The sequence below is a fragment of the Candoia aspera genome, chromosome 8 (genome assembly GCF_035149785.1).
Source record: "Candoia aspera isolate rCanAsp1 chromosome 8, rCanAsp1.hap2, whole genome shotgun sequence".
NCBI lineage: Eukaryota > Metazoa > Chordata > Lepidosauria > Squamata > Boidae > Candoia > Candoia aspera.
This window is the reverse complement of record NC_086160.1, coordinates 65,324,024-65,341,171: the sequence shown is the minus strand read 5'-3', so window position 1 is coordinate 65,341,171 and position 17,148 is coordinate 65,324,024. Positions and strand designations below refer to the sequence as shown.

Genomic DNA, 17,148 nt, shown 5'->3' with positions numbered 1-17,148 from the left:
ATTTCATTGTACTTAAATCTCGCAGGATTTGGTGATCTCACAAAATATTTAAAAATGTAGATAGTTTTAAAATATTTTTTTTATCCACAGATGCCAGTTGAGGAGGTACTCATGTTGTAATATTTGCCTACATGGTGATCAGCAAAAGCTTTTAATGGCAATGTAATTGTCCACATAAAATAAGATTGGAAACTGCTGCTCCAGATGTTTTGGACTGTAAATTTCATTAGCCCAGATAGCATAGAATAGATCAAGAATAGGGAATACCAGGTTAACTTTTTTGACACCATGTGACTTAAGCTTTGGGGAGGTTTGTTTAATTTGTTTTCTAGTGCATATGATTGTCTGCTGGGAGAGAGAATCCAATATTTTGGAATGTGGTTTTGTTTGTTTGCTTTTATACCACCCCTCTGCTAAAAAGCTATCACAACTAATCACAATATAGATGTGTTAAAAGCATAAAACCCTACCATTTAAGTCTTAAGTTGAAAGCTAAACTGAAAAATGTAAAGGAATTTTTAAAAAGTAGTTCAGTTTGAATGAGTTTTTGTTCCTCAAGGATGGGTACACTGGGGTGTTGAAATCCTCACTATTCAAAATTTAATAACATATGCAACTCAAAAATGCTCATAAGAAGCATGTATTAGGAAAAATATTTGTTAAATACATAATGGGGAAATCTTTACAAAAGTATAACGTTAAGGACAATATTTTCAAAAATTACATATATTAGAAAAAGTACATACTAAAACTACAAATGATAAGAGAAAGGTATACAAAAATGAGTGAATTCTCATGCAAGACTTTATTTCTGAATTTACGAACTAATAATGAAAAAGGCTGAAACAAACTAAAGGTCAGAAAAATGAGAATCCAAGTGAAACAGGAATGTAGGAATTAATCAGTCCCCTGTGGAATGCATTGCCTCAGAAGTAGTATTTGAATCCCATCCTTTCTGCTTTAGAAGAATAGTCAAAACACACCCCTTTTGCCTGGCCTTTAGAAGACAGCAATTTTACTTATTTTTAATAGACCTATTTTTATATTTTTCTTCTGTCTTTGACTCATTTTAAGCCATCTTCTGCAGCATTTAAATTTAATTAATAAATGCCAATAAAAATAAATGTACCAATGCCATGTAGATTATGGGATTGAACATTCTGTCCCTGTCTATCCATCTCACCACTTGCCTCCAGCCACAGTGGAGTCTATAAGCAGACCTGAAGAAGGCCTTGGACTTATTTAAATGCAAATAGAACTCTGAGAAATCTGGGATCCTGTCTTATTAGGATTTTTGATCATAAATACTTGAATGCAGAGAAATGAAAGCACATCTTTCCTTTAAACCTTCAAGGTGAATAAATGGACATCTAAGAGAATAAGGGATTGGCAAGATGAGAAGATATATGGAATGAGATCAGTCTGCACAACTCCATGTTCACTCAGTTTGAAGCTCTCATAACTTTAGGTGACCAAGTGAACAAGGGTTGTGTCAGAAACTCAAGAGAGTGGGGGGCTGTTGTGGATCTGAAGAAAATATATATTACATCGGTGTGCCTGCCATGAGGGCTTCTGAAATGGCAAAGCCTTCAAAAAGGCTTCTTCAGGAGATCTTAATAATTGAACAGGTTCACAATGAGACAGGCTGTCCCTTATGAAGACAGGTCATAAGCTGCTCAGAGCTTTGAAGATTAAAATCAATGTTTGAATTGATCTCAGAAAACAATTAGCAAGCAGCAGAACATTGCACAGCAGCTTTTTCAACACTGAGGTCACATGGTGCCTGTTCTGTGCACTGGGTAGTATCCTAGCTGTTGACATGCACCAGTTACTATCTATGATACTCCTGTTCAACAGCAGGTCCCTTGAATTAATCTGATCATTGTAGAAAGTAAAAAGCTGAAAATTAATCTAGAAGTTTTGTTGGCAGACAAGTCCAGAGTTGACAGGTCTATGTTTTCTTATATTTCTTAATGGGTTTACTCAGTTCTCTGAAAGAGTATGTCAACAGTCTGGAGGTAATCAATAGTACAGCTTGAATGTTTGATAACCATAAGGTTGTTATGTCCAAGAAATTCAGCATCAGTGAACCAACTGTGAACTTACCTTGTCTGATTAAATAATTGCCCATCTTCATCCATGCAAAATTAGATTCTGGGGTTCAGATTTCCCCAATGTGTTCTATATCTGAACTTGTCATGCTTTTTATAGCAGATTCACAAAATAAAATGGAAATATACTTAAGCTTACTTAAGGATGGAGAAATTAGAAACTAGGTGAGATTCAGTTTGACAGATGTACTTCTCATTACAGGAAGCAGAAATTCAAATACCCTAGGGATGAAATTCCCCATGTTCTCATCCTTGTCTTTCTCTCCTATGTGCCACCCTCATCCTCATGTTCTCCTCTTCATCTTTCCGAGTTCTCCTGCTGTTTTTCCTCTTCCTCTTTCTTTGATGGCTGGCAGTGCTTTCTCTCCTAGCCCAGTTGTGCCTGTTCCAAGGGGTGTAAACACAATATTTACCAAGGAATCCTCTCTTTGCCAGGAACCTAAAGCAAAGCAGAGAGTAGAAGCAAAATACCTATAACCATATGAAATTTGATTTCTCCTGGAGCTTGTGTGAAGCCAGTGGGTATCTTTAGCTCCAGCCTGCTGATATCAGGGCAGTTCTGTGACCCTTTCTCCAGCAGTAGGACGTCCTCACCCACGGTCACCTGCTCCACTGATACTGGGCCCATTGCCAATATATCCATTAGAGGAACAGTATAGGCTGTGGTCTCAGAACTGGCTGCTCTCACCTTTCATTATTCTCCACTTTGTAAAGATTCCTGATTTGTTCAGAACTTGGGAAAAAGATTAACTGATAAATTTGCCATCAGTGAGCTCCAAACTCCCTTCCACACCCCCTTTTTCAAAATTTATCTGCCCAGGACTTTCATAAGAAAACAAGATTGTCAGCTGTTTACCACCCTGCATGGTTCAACAAAGAAATCAGCCCTCTGTTCTGAAAGTAATAGCAGTTAATGAGAACAGTTTCCTTTGGCTATATATGAAAGGAAGGTCACAAGCACAGGATTGCCAGTCCCTTTCATTGCACGACTGCACCAGATGTATCTCCCCCATCAGAGCCAGAAGCAATCTTAAAAACTTGGCAGGTGGTACCAGAAAACAAAGGGGAAAAAGTGGTTATTTTTATGTTGGGATAAACGTCTCAAAAGTACTAAGATAGAGGTGTGCCATAAATAAAAGGAACAGGTTAGTTTTTGAAGATTAACCCAGTGTAAAACCGTATGATATACCCCAAGGAATCTGCATGGGTACAATCACATTTCTTTGCTGATATCAGCAGTTTACTGCAATTTCCCTATGAGCAGTAGAGTTCTGAGAGAGAAGAACAATGAAACAGAATGCATCCTAGTGTCCAAAGGATTTTTTCAAATCATATTAAAAATGGACCTTTTGCAGTAATAGAATTGCTTCAGGATATTGTTTTGAGGACAAATGTGCTAACGTTTTCTCAAAGGGGACCTTTCAGGGAAAATATTGCAGGCATTTTCCTTCAAGCATACTCTCCCTACCAAGAGGATATTTTTTGTCAAGTATTTTCTATTTTGTTTTGCTTTTTCTTGGGTGACAGCTGCTGTTCCTCACCACTCCTAAAATGTCCCCAGATGATGCTGTACTCGGGGCATTGTAGAAGATACTGAATGGCAGTCTGGTGAATGGAATATTGCAACTGCTACTGGTGGTATTAATGGTGCAGAAAAAAAATCCCCAAGTCACCTTGCAGGACATCTTCTCCAAACTGAAGCTAGGTTAGGAGAATGGACTCTGTAGCTTGATGGGATTTTCAGTCATGGTTACCTACCAGGCCTGGGTTGTTAGAGGTTTGATGATAAGAGTAGTTCTGAATTATTAATGGAACTGGCCTTTCATTTTTGATGCATTAATTATTCAGATCTGTCATGCATTCTTTGTAAAAAGTCTCTCCCTTTCTTGGTCTTCAATTTATAATTAACCTGTTTAGATTTATTTGTTTGTTTGTTTGTTTATCCAATTTGTCCCCACCCATCTCCTCCCATCAGGGGACTCTCTTGACACTGTAATTTGTGTTATATTTGCATTAGCGTTTATTATTTCTCCTTTTCAAAAAGTAATTTAGAGTTGAAAACCTCTCTCTTCTACAGTAAAAAAATATTTTCCCAGTGATATATGTTCTCAGAGTTTATACATAGGTTTGGGGCTATATCATTGTTCACACATATAAGCAACATATTGTGATGAAATCAAGAATGTAGGGATCTTCTCTAGAAATGTGGTGTATGCACACACATTCACAGCAGACTGAAGATGGTACTTCAGCAAGGGTGGGGAGGATTCTGCTCTGCTGCAAAAAATTATTAACAAACAACTGTTACAGTTAAGCAGCACAAGGGTTACATCTTACAGAAATATTTTACAGAAAAGAAGAATGTGTGGCTAATATTCTAAATTCATAATATATCAACTAATATGCTGATTCTAAATCAGAGGCAGGTGAAATATAGAGGTAATAAAATTAATATTTGCCTTATTACCACTGTACCATTATTACCTGAAAATATAACTAAAGAAAATTATGAAACACTGTGAATTCCACTGGGTGAGACCAATGTTGGACTATGCAAAAGTGAAATGATATATTGTATGTAGATGAAATAAGTATCAAAATAATTGCACTAACTTTATTTAGTAGTAACAAGAATGCAAAATAATTAATGTCTTACCTGGTCATGAACTCTCTGAAGCTTATGGCAGGTGGTGCTCCCCTCTTGACTCTTGGCTCGGTTTAGGAATTACAACTGGGGTATTTCCCCAAGTCAAGTCTTTGTGGTCATTAACTAGATGTTTCTCCAAGCTGTTGAGGCATTTCTGGGTGGCCAGTTATTGACCACCAGCCAAATGTTGTATTCAGATTTGATGGGATTTGTGGTACTATGGCTAGGATGGTGGCTGCAGAGACCAAATCCATCTTTTCTGCCATGAACCAGAATAGAGTTATACTTTGATAATTGAATTTTCCCCAGGTTGACAATGATGTTCTTCAGTAAAAACATGCACACACAAATGTTAGAGAAAAATGTGTTTGCATATACTGTAAGTGAAATTAACGTACAAGTGATTTTTTCTAAACAAAAGGTCCACAGTGAGCTGCAGACAGATTAATATAAAGTTACAATTGGAAAAATGTCAGAAATAGAATTCATCAGATTTAGCCATTCTTCATTAGATATTGCTGCAGATGGGACAGACAGTGCTATATTGCTCCCACATAGATGGTGCCACAGAGTCTGTGCTATGCAAAAAATAATGATGACTTTACTACTTCTTCCTGTTCTTCTATTAGTCTTGAAGAATGAAGTTGTACTGATGGCAGGAAGGAGGGGAAGAACACTATTAAGTAACCTTGGAAAATTCACAGCATTTATATATCCTACAGAGGAGGCAATAAATAGTCATGTACAAGTTTTGCTCCATTGTAAGAGCTGTAATAATTCTGTTACTCCTTTCTGTAAATAGCATCAAAACCCTTTCACAGGGGTGATCACGGAGTGGTATTTTGTTATAATATGATGGGATATAAATTATATATATCATTTATCCCATTTACTAACAATACCAACCAAGCACAGGGGGCAGGGGGGGGGGCGCATAGTGGATTCTTGCCAGAACCTCCTAAGCAAAACCCAGCATGTTGATTACTTCTATACCACAATGGCTCTCTTAGCTTCCTCACTAGTAAATTCAGTTTGGGAAATGGCATAGTCACTTAGTATAACTTAGTATATCCAGAGTTATAGAGACACATTTCCTTCTCACATCCTACACACAGACCCAACAAGATGGAGCAGTTTGGACCTCCAATGAATTTCTTGGAGGATTTTTAAGTATGGACACTCAACTTTAGTGATGAGAGTCATTTGAAATCATTAGTGTGGCAGTTTGCTATCTTGCAGTGGGTGGGGGTGGGGGCAGACAATGGTATGCTTTGTAGGTCATAATCTTTCATCTTGCTTGAGTAAGCAAAGAATCCAGTCTCCTGAGCCTGCAACTGTCACAGCTAGTTACAAGGAATTTTACTGCCATTCATAACCTCATTGTCCTTGCAAAGAGAGTTTAGTAATTCTTCACTAAGAGGAGAGGCTGAGTTTCATTATCATTTCCACACTCCATCAAAAAGCATCACCAGTACAGAAGTAGTCTCTGATTTATAACACTACACGCAGTAGCAATGAAACCTCTACAGTACAAATTGGCAAACCAAGGATGTGGGTATCATAAGGTAGAGATGCTTTTGCTCTTGGTAGGGAGCTGTCTGAAAATGTAGTTTGGACATCTCCAGGGACATTTGGCATGATTAGGGCAAGATTGGCATAATTGCCTTCAAAAGATTGAAGGTTGAGCAATGACAGTTTGATCTCATTGATGTCATCACTTTGTTGTTGTTTATTTGTTTAGTCACTTCCGACTCTTCGTGACTTCATGGACCAGCCCACGCCAGAGCTTCCTGTCGGTCGTCAACACCCCCAGCTCCCCCAGGGACGAGTCCATCACCTCTAGAATATCATCCATCCACCTTGCCCTTGGTTGGCCCCTCTTCCTTTTGCCCTCCACTCTCCCTAGCATCAGCATCTTCTCCAGGGTGTCCTGTCTTCTCATTATGTGGCCAAAGTATTTCAGTTTTGCCTTTAAAATCGTTCCCTCAAGTGAGCAGTCTGGCTTTATTTCCTGGAGGATGGACTGGTTTGATCTTCTTGCAGTCCAAGGCACTCTCAGAATTTTCCTCCAACACCACAGTTCAAAAGCATCGATCTTCCTTCGCTCAGCCTTCCTTATGGTCCAGCTCTCGCAGCCATATGTTACTACGGGGAACACCATTGCTTTAACAATGCGGACCTTTGTTGTAAGTGTGATGTCTCTGCTCTTAACTATTTTATCGAGATTTGTCATTGCTCTTCTCCCAAGGATTAAGCATCTTCTGATTCCTGACTGCAGTCAGCATCTGCAGTAATCTTTGCACCTAGGAATACAAAGTCTTTCACTGCTTCTACATTTTCTCCCTCTATTTGCCACTTATCAATCAAGCTGGTTGCCATAATCTTGGTTTTTTTGAGATTTAGCTGCAAGCCATCTTTTGCACTTTCTTCTTTCACCTTCATCATAAGGCTTCTCAGTTCCTCTTTGCTTTCAGCCATCAAAGTGGTATCATCTGCATATCTGAGATTGTTAATGTTTCTTCCAGAGATTTTAACTCCAGCCTTGGATTCCTCAAGCCCAGCATGTCGCATGATGTGTTCTGCGTACAAATTGAATAAGTAGGGTGAGAGTATACAGCCCTGCCGTACTCCTTTCCCAATCTTAAACCAGTCCGTTGTTCCGTGGTCTGTTCTTACTATTGCTACTTGGTCGTTATATAGATTCTTCAGGAGGCATACAAGATGACTTGGTATCCCCATACTGCTAAGAACTTCCCACAGTTTGTTATGGTCCACACAGTCAAAGGCTTTAGAATGGTCAATAAAACAGAAATAGATGTTTTTCTGAAACTCCCTGGCTTTTTCCATTATCCATCGGATATTGGCAATTTGGTCCCTAGTTCCTCTGCCTTTTCTAAACCCAGCTTGTACATCTGGCAATTCTCGCTCCATGAATTGGTGAAGTCTACCTTGCAGGATCTTGAGCATTACCTTACTGGCATGTGAAATGAGTGCCACTGTTCGATAGTTTGAACATTCTTTAGTGTTCCCCTTTTTTGGTATGGGGATATAAGTTGATTTTTTCCAGTCTGATGGCCATTCATGTGTTTTCCAAATTTGCTGGCATATAGCATGCATTACCTCGACAGCATCATCTTTGCAAAACCATATTAAGTGGAGTCATTCAGCCAAGTTTGGTCAATGTTTAAAAGTGGTGTTAAAGCAGTAGCCAAAGGAGATGGAAAAGGGGTGGAAAAAGCTAGGAAGCGGAAGACCTGGAGGTGTTTTCCACATTTCCATAACATTTTCACCATGAAAAATATTTAAGAAAGAAATGTTCATGGAATTCTCTGATTTCCATAAATTCCACCTTCTTTAATCTTATGACCATTTTCCTCTCTGAGTAATGGCTAATCTATAAAAAACTTTATGGCTGCTTGGAATTTCCCAGTGCTTCCCTATTTCCTTATGTCAGACATGCTGTGATTAATTTAAATGTATTGAAGTTATTCAAATATTCAAAAATTATTTGTTCGTATCAGTTGCATTAACAGCCCACGATACCTCTCATTCCAGAAAGTAATATATGGTCCATACAATGGACTTCTCCAGCCTGACATCCTTCATGTGTTGGAACACAAGTGTCATACTCTGTATCCAAATATTTGCAGATTATGGGAAAAATAATACAACATACTTGGAGAATGCCAGGTTGAGTAAGGTGGCTATACAGTGAAGAGAAAGCAGGAAACAATTATAATATAGAAATATAATTTAAGTATTAGAAATTTAAAGGAGATTTAGACAAGACCAAAACAACCAGTACTTAGTAAGAATCATTCAATATTCTAATAGAGTTAGGAAAAACATGATAGACCAGCAAAGCCATATTCTTAACTCAACATTTCTTAGGGAGGGAGTACTTAAAAGACAGGGAGTAATGCCATGCAAAGTGGCTTGGAGGGGCAGGAGGATGCAAAGCATCAGGTTATCAATCACTTCCAAAACCTTTCAGTTAATTCAACCTATGGTGGAAAGTATAACTATTCTGTAATCATCTTCTGCTTGGATCCTATATCTCCTTTTCTTCAGTGGTGAGGAAGTCAGTTACTCCAGGTCTAATCTGGCATTCCAGAGGACTTGATCTTGGGCCATCTCTCATGAATGAAGGAACTTTCCATCCAAAGTGCCTTCATCATATTCTGCCTTCAGAATGTGCCACTTCGCCCCATAATGCTGGCTATTACTGATGGGAAGATTGCTGAAAGTAAAGCAAACCCACAAACCCACTAATGTATCAGAGTAGTAGATGGTTCACAGTGGATACTTCCCATTGAATTTGTCTTCATCATTAGTGTCCTCCTAACCAAGTTAGGTTCACTCTGTAAACCACCAGTGGGTAACATCCCAAATTAAATAACCATTTCTTTTTCTTTTAATTTAAAAAAAGGCCCAAAGAGTGCCTAAGATCTCATGAAATTTCAGTTAAGAACACCATACTCTTATGAGATGGTAAGACTTTTTTTTTCATTTTCATTTTTCTTGTTTGCCATCTGCAACATTCTGCAAGATCATACTATGCACTCACCTGCTGAAAAATTGCTAACCTTTGGCATAAATCTTCCTTATAATTTGGGACAAATAAAGATCAAGCTGCTAGTCTATTTTCCTATATGTAAAAGTTAGAAATGTCATACTGGTCTACCTTCTGTTACCTCTGATTTTCTATATCCACCACTCCCCACAGCTGTACCACACAAGAGAAGATTGGTGGAAGTCAGAGTAATAATAAAAATAATAATTAGAGGTTCTCTCACTGAAAAGATAATGTCCTCCCCCCCAGAAAACCAAAGTTTTTTCAGACACACATTTGAAACCCACTATTCTAAGAATAATCATTTGAGAGCAGTTTAACATCTTAAGTATACATGAAAAGAATGTTAGAAATTAAAGTTGGCTAGAGAAAGTGTTCTGTATTTTTTCTACTAACTTCTCATCTGGATGACAAAGAAATTTATATTAATTTTTTCCCCCCAATGGAGATATTTTTTGTGAAATTTACATGGATGGAGTATGGAGTGATTATGATGCATACAGTATGTGTGTATTTGTATGTCCTATCTTTCTCTGCATGATCATCACACTATGATCCCCCTGGTTTTCCACATTTCCTTCATTTCATGAAGACCTCTTAAAGAAGGTCCCTTCTAGGAGACCTTTTTTCAATAGCAGCGTGTTGCCAACATCACCAAGAGGAAGCTGTGGCTGATATGCAGATGGAAAGAAGTAAACAGAAAGCAACATTATCAGCAGTAACACCCTCCACTATGGAGTCTTTAGTGTTCTCTGACTCTACCGTTCAACCGTGAGCTACAAATATTTGCTTCGATTGGCACCCTCCACTATCTTTATCTCTCCCACCTCCAAATCAATTCAAAAAACACCCCAAGGGGTAGGGGGGAATCAAAAAGAATTGCTGAACTATAGAATACTTCTTTTCTTGGAGGTGGGGGAGGGAAGCTTTGAGAAACTGCAGACTCCTTACTATTTCAGCACAGCATTCATTTCTGCTAATGTTTAAACAAGGCCTGCTTCTGTTCATTTCCCACCGCCTGTAAAACCACTCCCTTCTGAAAAATCTTCTATAATCATATCCAACATGTTATTCAAGCATCTTTGCAGTTCTTGAAGCATCAGGCCAAACAATGGACCTGTGTGATTTATGGAATGAGCATGGATGAAGGGGTCTGGGGGATCACAGTGAAAGTGGTACCCAAGCAGATAGGTCTTCTTCTGTGTTGTCATAATGACTAAAATGGCTGAAAAGTTATAAATAAAGAAACAGGTGTGCCTTTTAAAACAGAAGCTGATTTGTCCTTGAGCCTTTGCCAGAAAGATAAAAGAAAGTGCAGCTAAAATACAATGCAAGCAATGTTGGTTGCCAATAGAAACATGATCGGAAAGACAAGGGCACCCTTCCCTGGGGAGTTAGCAGAACCAGGCACAAATGCAGCTTAACTTGAGTTTCAAAGGAATAAGACTATAGCTGGGCATGCCTGGGTTTCAAGTCTCAGATTATCTAGGCCAGTGTTTCTCAACCTCGGGAACTTTAAGATGTGTGAACTTTTGCTTCCTTAAGCTTACTGGAGAAAATGTTGCATATAATTGTTGCAGGTCCCAAGAGGCAAAAATTGGAGGAAGGGGAAATGTTAAGGGGATTCTGTAAATTTAGCTTGTTTTGTGGATACATGATATTTAAACACCTCCGTATCCATTAAAGTAAGATAAGGAAGTTTAAAAAGGAGCAATATGCAAGCAATTATCACAAAGTATAATCAAGAACTGAAAATATCAAGAATTGACTATAAAACTGATGTACATTATAGATGGTACTACATCTCTTTAAAATTTCATTTTACTTTTCAAAGACTGTCTAGATTGTGTTGGAGACATTGTAATCAAACTGGTACCTATTACTTACCTACAACACCTACTTACTCATTTTTGCTGAATGTTTCTGAGGAAATTGGAAAACATACAACAATTGCAGCAACTCAATAGAACCCATAGGATAGAAGAACAGAGACTCAAATTTTATGTCCCAGAAACCTGCTGGTTATTCATATGCTGGCTTGCTTCCTGGCCCTTGGAGTAGCATCTTGGTAGTTTTCACTGCCCACCTATCTTCTAGAGGGCTTTTCACCTAGCATCCTCTCCTCTAACCTTAATCTATGAAAGAGAAAAAGCTACCTCGATTTAGTAATAAGTAGAAGAAGAAATGCTATTGTACCATCTTCTGGTCATCTAGCATTGAGATGTGTCTAGAGCTATTGGCCCTTCTCCCCCCTTGGAGGTAACCCAATCTCTTACGTTATAGGCAAAATTATCCTTTATTTAAAAAGAAAAATAAAATTCCAAAAGAAATTCTTTTAGATTTAAATTTTAGAATGTGGGTAACCAATGCTGTAAAATATAAAATACAGAGCTATTCCAATCTGTTTGTACAACAACTGCAGATGCATGGAATTAATAAAAAGAGCCAACAGAATGTATAACAGTAAATATAAGAAATCTGGTAGACCACAAAATGAAGCTGATTCACCACCAATAAGGGAAAACTTATTGTAGCTCCAGGTTCCTTCTCTTAAATGTTGCCTTATGGTGGGACCTCATAGATGTGCCTTTTCCATGGAACAGCCTCCCCCTGAGATTCAGAGAATGTCCATCCTATTAGTCTTCTGGAGGGCTATAAAGACCGGCTCTTCCCTAGGCTTTGGCCTAGGGCGAAAGTGATCCCAGAAGATGCAAGAGTATGTAGAGTTTATGGGATGTGGAGATGCTGTGGTTGGGATATATGGTATCATCATGGGGTTTGGTCAGCTTAATTTATTCAGTTTTTATTGAACATTATTGTGAACTGCCTAGGATTATCTTGTAAAAGATAGATAGATGGCCATATAAGTTTCTAATTTTTTTTTTAAGATCAGTAACACGGATTCCTTGAAGGTTGGTTCAAATGGACAGAAAATGCCATGCTCTTTAATTATGAAGGGACATAAGAATAATGCAACACACAAAACAAAATTTAAATGTAGCACAGTTCTAACTCAATATTTATCTATTTCTAAACCAGGGACCCTTGAATTAGATATTCCTTCCAAATCAGTTTTATCTAGATTTCCTTTCTGTTTTTCTGGAAGTTGCAAACTTTCATCTGGGGCTGAAGGTAAATGATCTCAGTTTTCTCCTGCTCTCCATCCCTGCATACTGCTTCTTGCTCAGAGATCTGCTTTTATCTTTTAAAAGAACAGAACTTCTTCCTCTCCAGAAAGGGAAGAGCTCAGTGAATCTCTTGATGCATACATGCCAGACACCATCCCTGAAAAAAAGATGTGTATTGATTTGTCTGTGGCTGTCTGGCATGGGGGTGGGTGGGAAGGGCCACTCTCGCAACACCATTATTTAATAATTACTGTTAATGTAGTTTTAGTATTAGGGTTTCCCAGGCCATGTAAAATGGTGCAATGCAAGAAATATTTATTGTTAACAGTTCACCTTGGGTATTGACAACTATTGTTGTCATACACAGGAATTTTTGGGCAGAAGTTGGAAGACACAGTTCGTTATGAGAAACGATATGGAAACCATTTGGCTCCATTGCTGGTAGAACAGTGTGTGGATTTTATTCGTCTGCGGGGGCTGAAGGAGGAAGGACTTTTCCGATTGCCGGGCCAGGCTAACCTTGTCAAAGAGTTACAGGATGCCTTTGATTGTGGAGAGAAGCCATTGTTTGACAGGTAAGACATCAAATGTACCTTTTTTATAGTCTTCTCTCTCAGGGCTCAAAGAACACATTTCTCAAAGCATCCTCCCCAGCCAGGTGCCCTCCGTGTCCATTTGGGCTACAACTCCACATTCATTTGGACTATGATTGCAACTACAAGTCCAAGCCAGCATGGTCAGGCTGGCTGAGATTCTAGGAGCTGTGGTCCTCACATGTCTGTAAGACACCAGGTTGGAGAATGCTGTGTTAAAAACTTACTATTGTGGAAATTTATAATAAAAGGAGCTTTGGACTTGAAATGCCTAATTCAGATCTATTCTCAGATATAAATCCTTCCCATCCATTCAGATTTATTAATAATTATGGCATTCAACTATATTAGCAGTGAATGTGAGATTTGGGTCTCCATTACACCCTCAAAATCGTTTCAGAAAGAATCTGGGGCTCTTTCTTTAAAGAATTATAAGCTTCCCATTTATCCTAGAATTCTTGATTTTGTGGAACAGTTTCCCTCAATCTGATAATCGCTAATATATTGAGACTACAGATTCCAGAATGCTGAGAACTGGAGGCAACAGAGGAGAGCAAGCTGCTGTGGGTGACTCCAGGAGCTCTTAATTTTTCACTACCAAGAATCCCACCTTTCACCTTATACTCTATTATTTTTTTAGTTTTGCAATGTATTTTCTGTTTTTCCTTTCACTCTATTCATTCCGCCAATTGCTCTCTTCTTATGACTGTTGTTCTTGCCTTTCTCCCCTTCCTTCTTCCTAAAAACTCTTACTCACATCTGGCCAACTGTAAGGAGATTGTCATAAATATCTCAACAAAACGGGCAACTTGTCTGTGCATGTTGCCAATCTAAAGACACCATTTTTATAAGAGGAAAGGGCTGAAAATTTAATGCCAAGTATATGTTTGTATTTGGATTGACGATGCAACTGCATATGAAATAATAATTATTTATTAAGGGTCAGGCTGTGGGACTATCTTGCTCAATTTTGTGGACACTTCCTGGGACTCTATAGCATGTCAGACACTTTGTTTTTTTCCCCTCCCTGACACAGAGACTTCCAGGTAGATGTAGTTCCCCTAGGTCAAGTCACAGTCCAGATGATGATCTTAACCTGTTTATCCATCATTTTTTGGAGGAATCCATTACTGTTTGGAAATTCATAAGCTCTGCTGGTTGTTTAACCTTCCAGGGACTGTAATTGTACTTGAAGCTGCTTGCACATTAATTTAATCCACAGTGGAAGGTGTGTATGAAAATACATCCATATGAAATCTTTAACATACAGGTGTGCTTTCCCTACTCCGTAACAGTTCTACACCAGTGAGCTTGCTAAAGAGAGGTGATGCTGAGAAGAAAGTTCCAGCTGAGCTCCTGTGATTTTATAGTTTAGGCAGATTTTTGCTGGGCTCAGCAACTGTCAGCTAGTGATGGCTTTTCTAAAAAATAGACCCTTGCAGGAAAACACAAGTCTGCAAAAGAGTCTTTGTGGAGTTTGCTGCTCAGTCTCTTTCTGACCTACTATACCTGCCTGAAGTCATGAGCTGCTTAATTGGCCCAAAACTAAACTGGAGGCTCAGCCTATTTACACTGTGAGAAGTTGTCCGCACACACACAAGGCATGAATTTACCTGAACAGAGGATGATCCTGAATTTATAATTATCTTCCCCAAAATAAGATGGAACAAAAAACGTAATTGCCAATTTCAGCTGGAATAAGTCATGGAGATTCCGCACACACCTGAAATATGTGCATGTGACACGTTTGCATGTATGTGCATATATGTATATACCTGCCAGAAGCTACATTCCCCCAAAAAGGGCAGGGCCGAGAAAAAATATATACTAATTAAGTTAATAACTACCAATTAAAATTAATTCCCTGCAAAATAAAGTATCCCAATTACAAAAATTGTTCCCCATCTGCATATGGCAACCAGTCTCTTTCTCATACACCACCCAGTTTCACACGAAGAAAAGGAAGTACACACACACACACACAATCCCCCAAAAAGGACCAACCCCAAAAACCCTAACCCAAAAAACAGAAAATACAATGGAGATGGAATAAGAAGAAAGGAGTTTCTCGAAGGGAAGGGAAGGGAAGGGAAGAGTTATTACTAAGGACACATCTTAAGATAGGGAAGAGAAGGGAAGGGTTATTACTAAGTTATTACTAAGGGTTATTACTAAGTTATTACTAAGGGTTATTACTAAGGGTTATTACTAAGTTATTACTAAGGACACATCTGAAGAGGGGACGGGAGGGGAGGGAAGGGGAGGGGATGGAAGGGGAGGGGATGGGAAGGGAGGGAAGGGAAGGGAAGGGAAGGGAAGGGAAGGGAAGGGAAAGCAAAGGTACAACATTGGACTGAGGTAGGGGGACAGCTAACTGGAGAAAGAATGAGGGAAAAGAAGGATACGCCCAAGTTAAATTCCCCAAGCAAGAAAGTCCTCCAAGCTAATTTTCCAAGGCATCTGCTGCAGCCATTTGTTTCTTGTGCTGTTCCTTTGTTTTCAGCACTGTCCTCTATACTTATCAGCAGGTACAAGATAAATGCCCCCCAATACTGTACAGATAATTAATGGGGGGCACTTTTTAATGTCTTTCTTTTTAACCCTTTCAAGTACCAATGTGATTATATCCCTTCATTTTTTTTCATTTCCTAGAAGTAAAAATGTGAAGGCCCTAGCTCAGTCTTAGAGACTCAGCTTCTCCCTTATGTGTCTGTCTGCCAATTTAAAATTGATCAGGGGTCTTATCTTACAGCCACCATATTTGTCTAAGATTCACCCTGTCCAAGCAAAGAGAGGGTGTTGTTGATCCATTCACCAGATTGTCCAGCAACATCTGCTCAGCTGCATTTTGCTCACCTTGGCTTTTAAAAAAATGGGCAATTACAGATCTCAAGCAGAGGCAATTGTTAAGGCTTTGCACCGACATACAATACAATATTTAAGTAGGAAGATTAAATACTGGGAACCTAAATGAATATCCTTTTGTAATTAGACTTTCAGAACTACAAAAACTATTAATAGAACTTGTGTTTTTCACAGTGGGTTTGTTTATATGATATGTTTTTTTAAGTTATTTTCTTTATCTTCAATTTCTTTATCTTTTCATTTCCCCCATGGCAATTGCCCAGTGTAGTAAGAAGGCAAAGCGCTGGATTCCATGAACTGTACAATAAAAGGAGAACATTCCAACACTGAACATAATCAAAATTGCTTCAAAGCAGTCTATTGTTTTATTGTACTTTTATGGGTCTCAACAGTTGGCTTGTTTATTGTTTTTGTTTTAACACTTAACATGTTATAGTTTTTCTAACTGGAGTATGAAGAGGTGGGACTGAATTCACCTGGAATTGATTGTATTGGAATTCAGCTTTCCAGCTAAACAACTATGACATATATTTCCTAGAGTCTGTGTGTGTGTGTGTGTGTGTTTGTGTGTGTGTGCGCGTTCAAGAAGCAGTGCTAACATGCATACTGTAACCAGTTTTGCTGGAGCACTCCTATTGACAGGAAGGAAATCACAGCTGAAACATCTTGTGGTTTTGGGCTACAATTTCAAGAGCATCTTTAAATGTTAAGGCAGGAATGTTATGTGCTTTTTCTCCCAGCAGCCCAACAATTAGGAACAACTTCTAATTTTGCTTTGTTTTGCTTTTTAATTATCTGTGAAGGAGCTAGAGATGTTAACAAAGCTCATATTTCCTCTCTGAAATACAAGATGTCATCATTCTCAAGCACAGCATTGGGGGAGTGGGTGAAATGCAAGGGAACACTTTGTGGGCTGCAGGGAGGGGTTTCCCATTTGCTTTTATTTATTGACTCCAAAAAGACATGGACAAAACAACAGATCTTTTCCCAGGATGGTTCACAAAAGTTTAACAGAAACAAGCTGTGTTGAGATGACCTGTGGAGAACTGGACCACCAGCCCAACCAAGTCAAAAGCCTTAGCACTAAATGCTACCCTAGTCTCCATTTTTAAGGAAGAAAATTGCTATGGGTCATCCCAAAATATGGTTCTATATCTCAAATGGATCAATACTTTCTATTCAAGCCAGTAAAACTAATCAAATGAAATCTCAAGAATTATCCCAATATTTT

At 38.6% G+C, this 17,148-nt stretch overlaps 1 protein-coding gene across 4 annotated transcripts in view; it reads left to right on the top strand.

Annotated features, from left to right (window-relative positions):
• ARHGAP24 (Rho GTPase activating protein 24) overlaps positions 1-17,148 on the top strand; it is a 362,186-nt gene that overhangs the window by 313,005 nt on the left and 32,033 nt on the right. For all 4 annotated transcript variants that reach the window (XM_063309901.1, XM_063309902.1, XM_063309905.1 and 1 more), the window contains one exon: positions 12,827-13,034. In XM_063309901.1, coding sequence (XP_063165971.1) covers positions 12,827-13,034 — 208 coding nt within the window. The remainder of the gene's footprint in view (positions 1-12,826; positions 13,035-17,148) is intronic.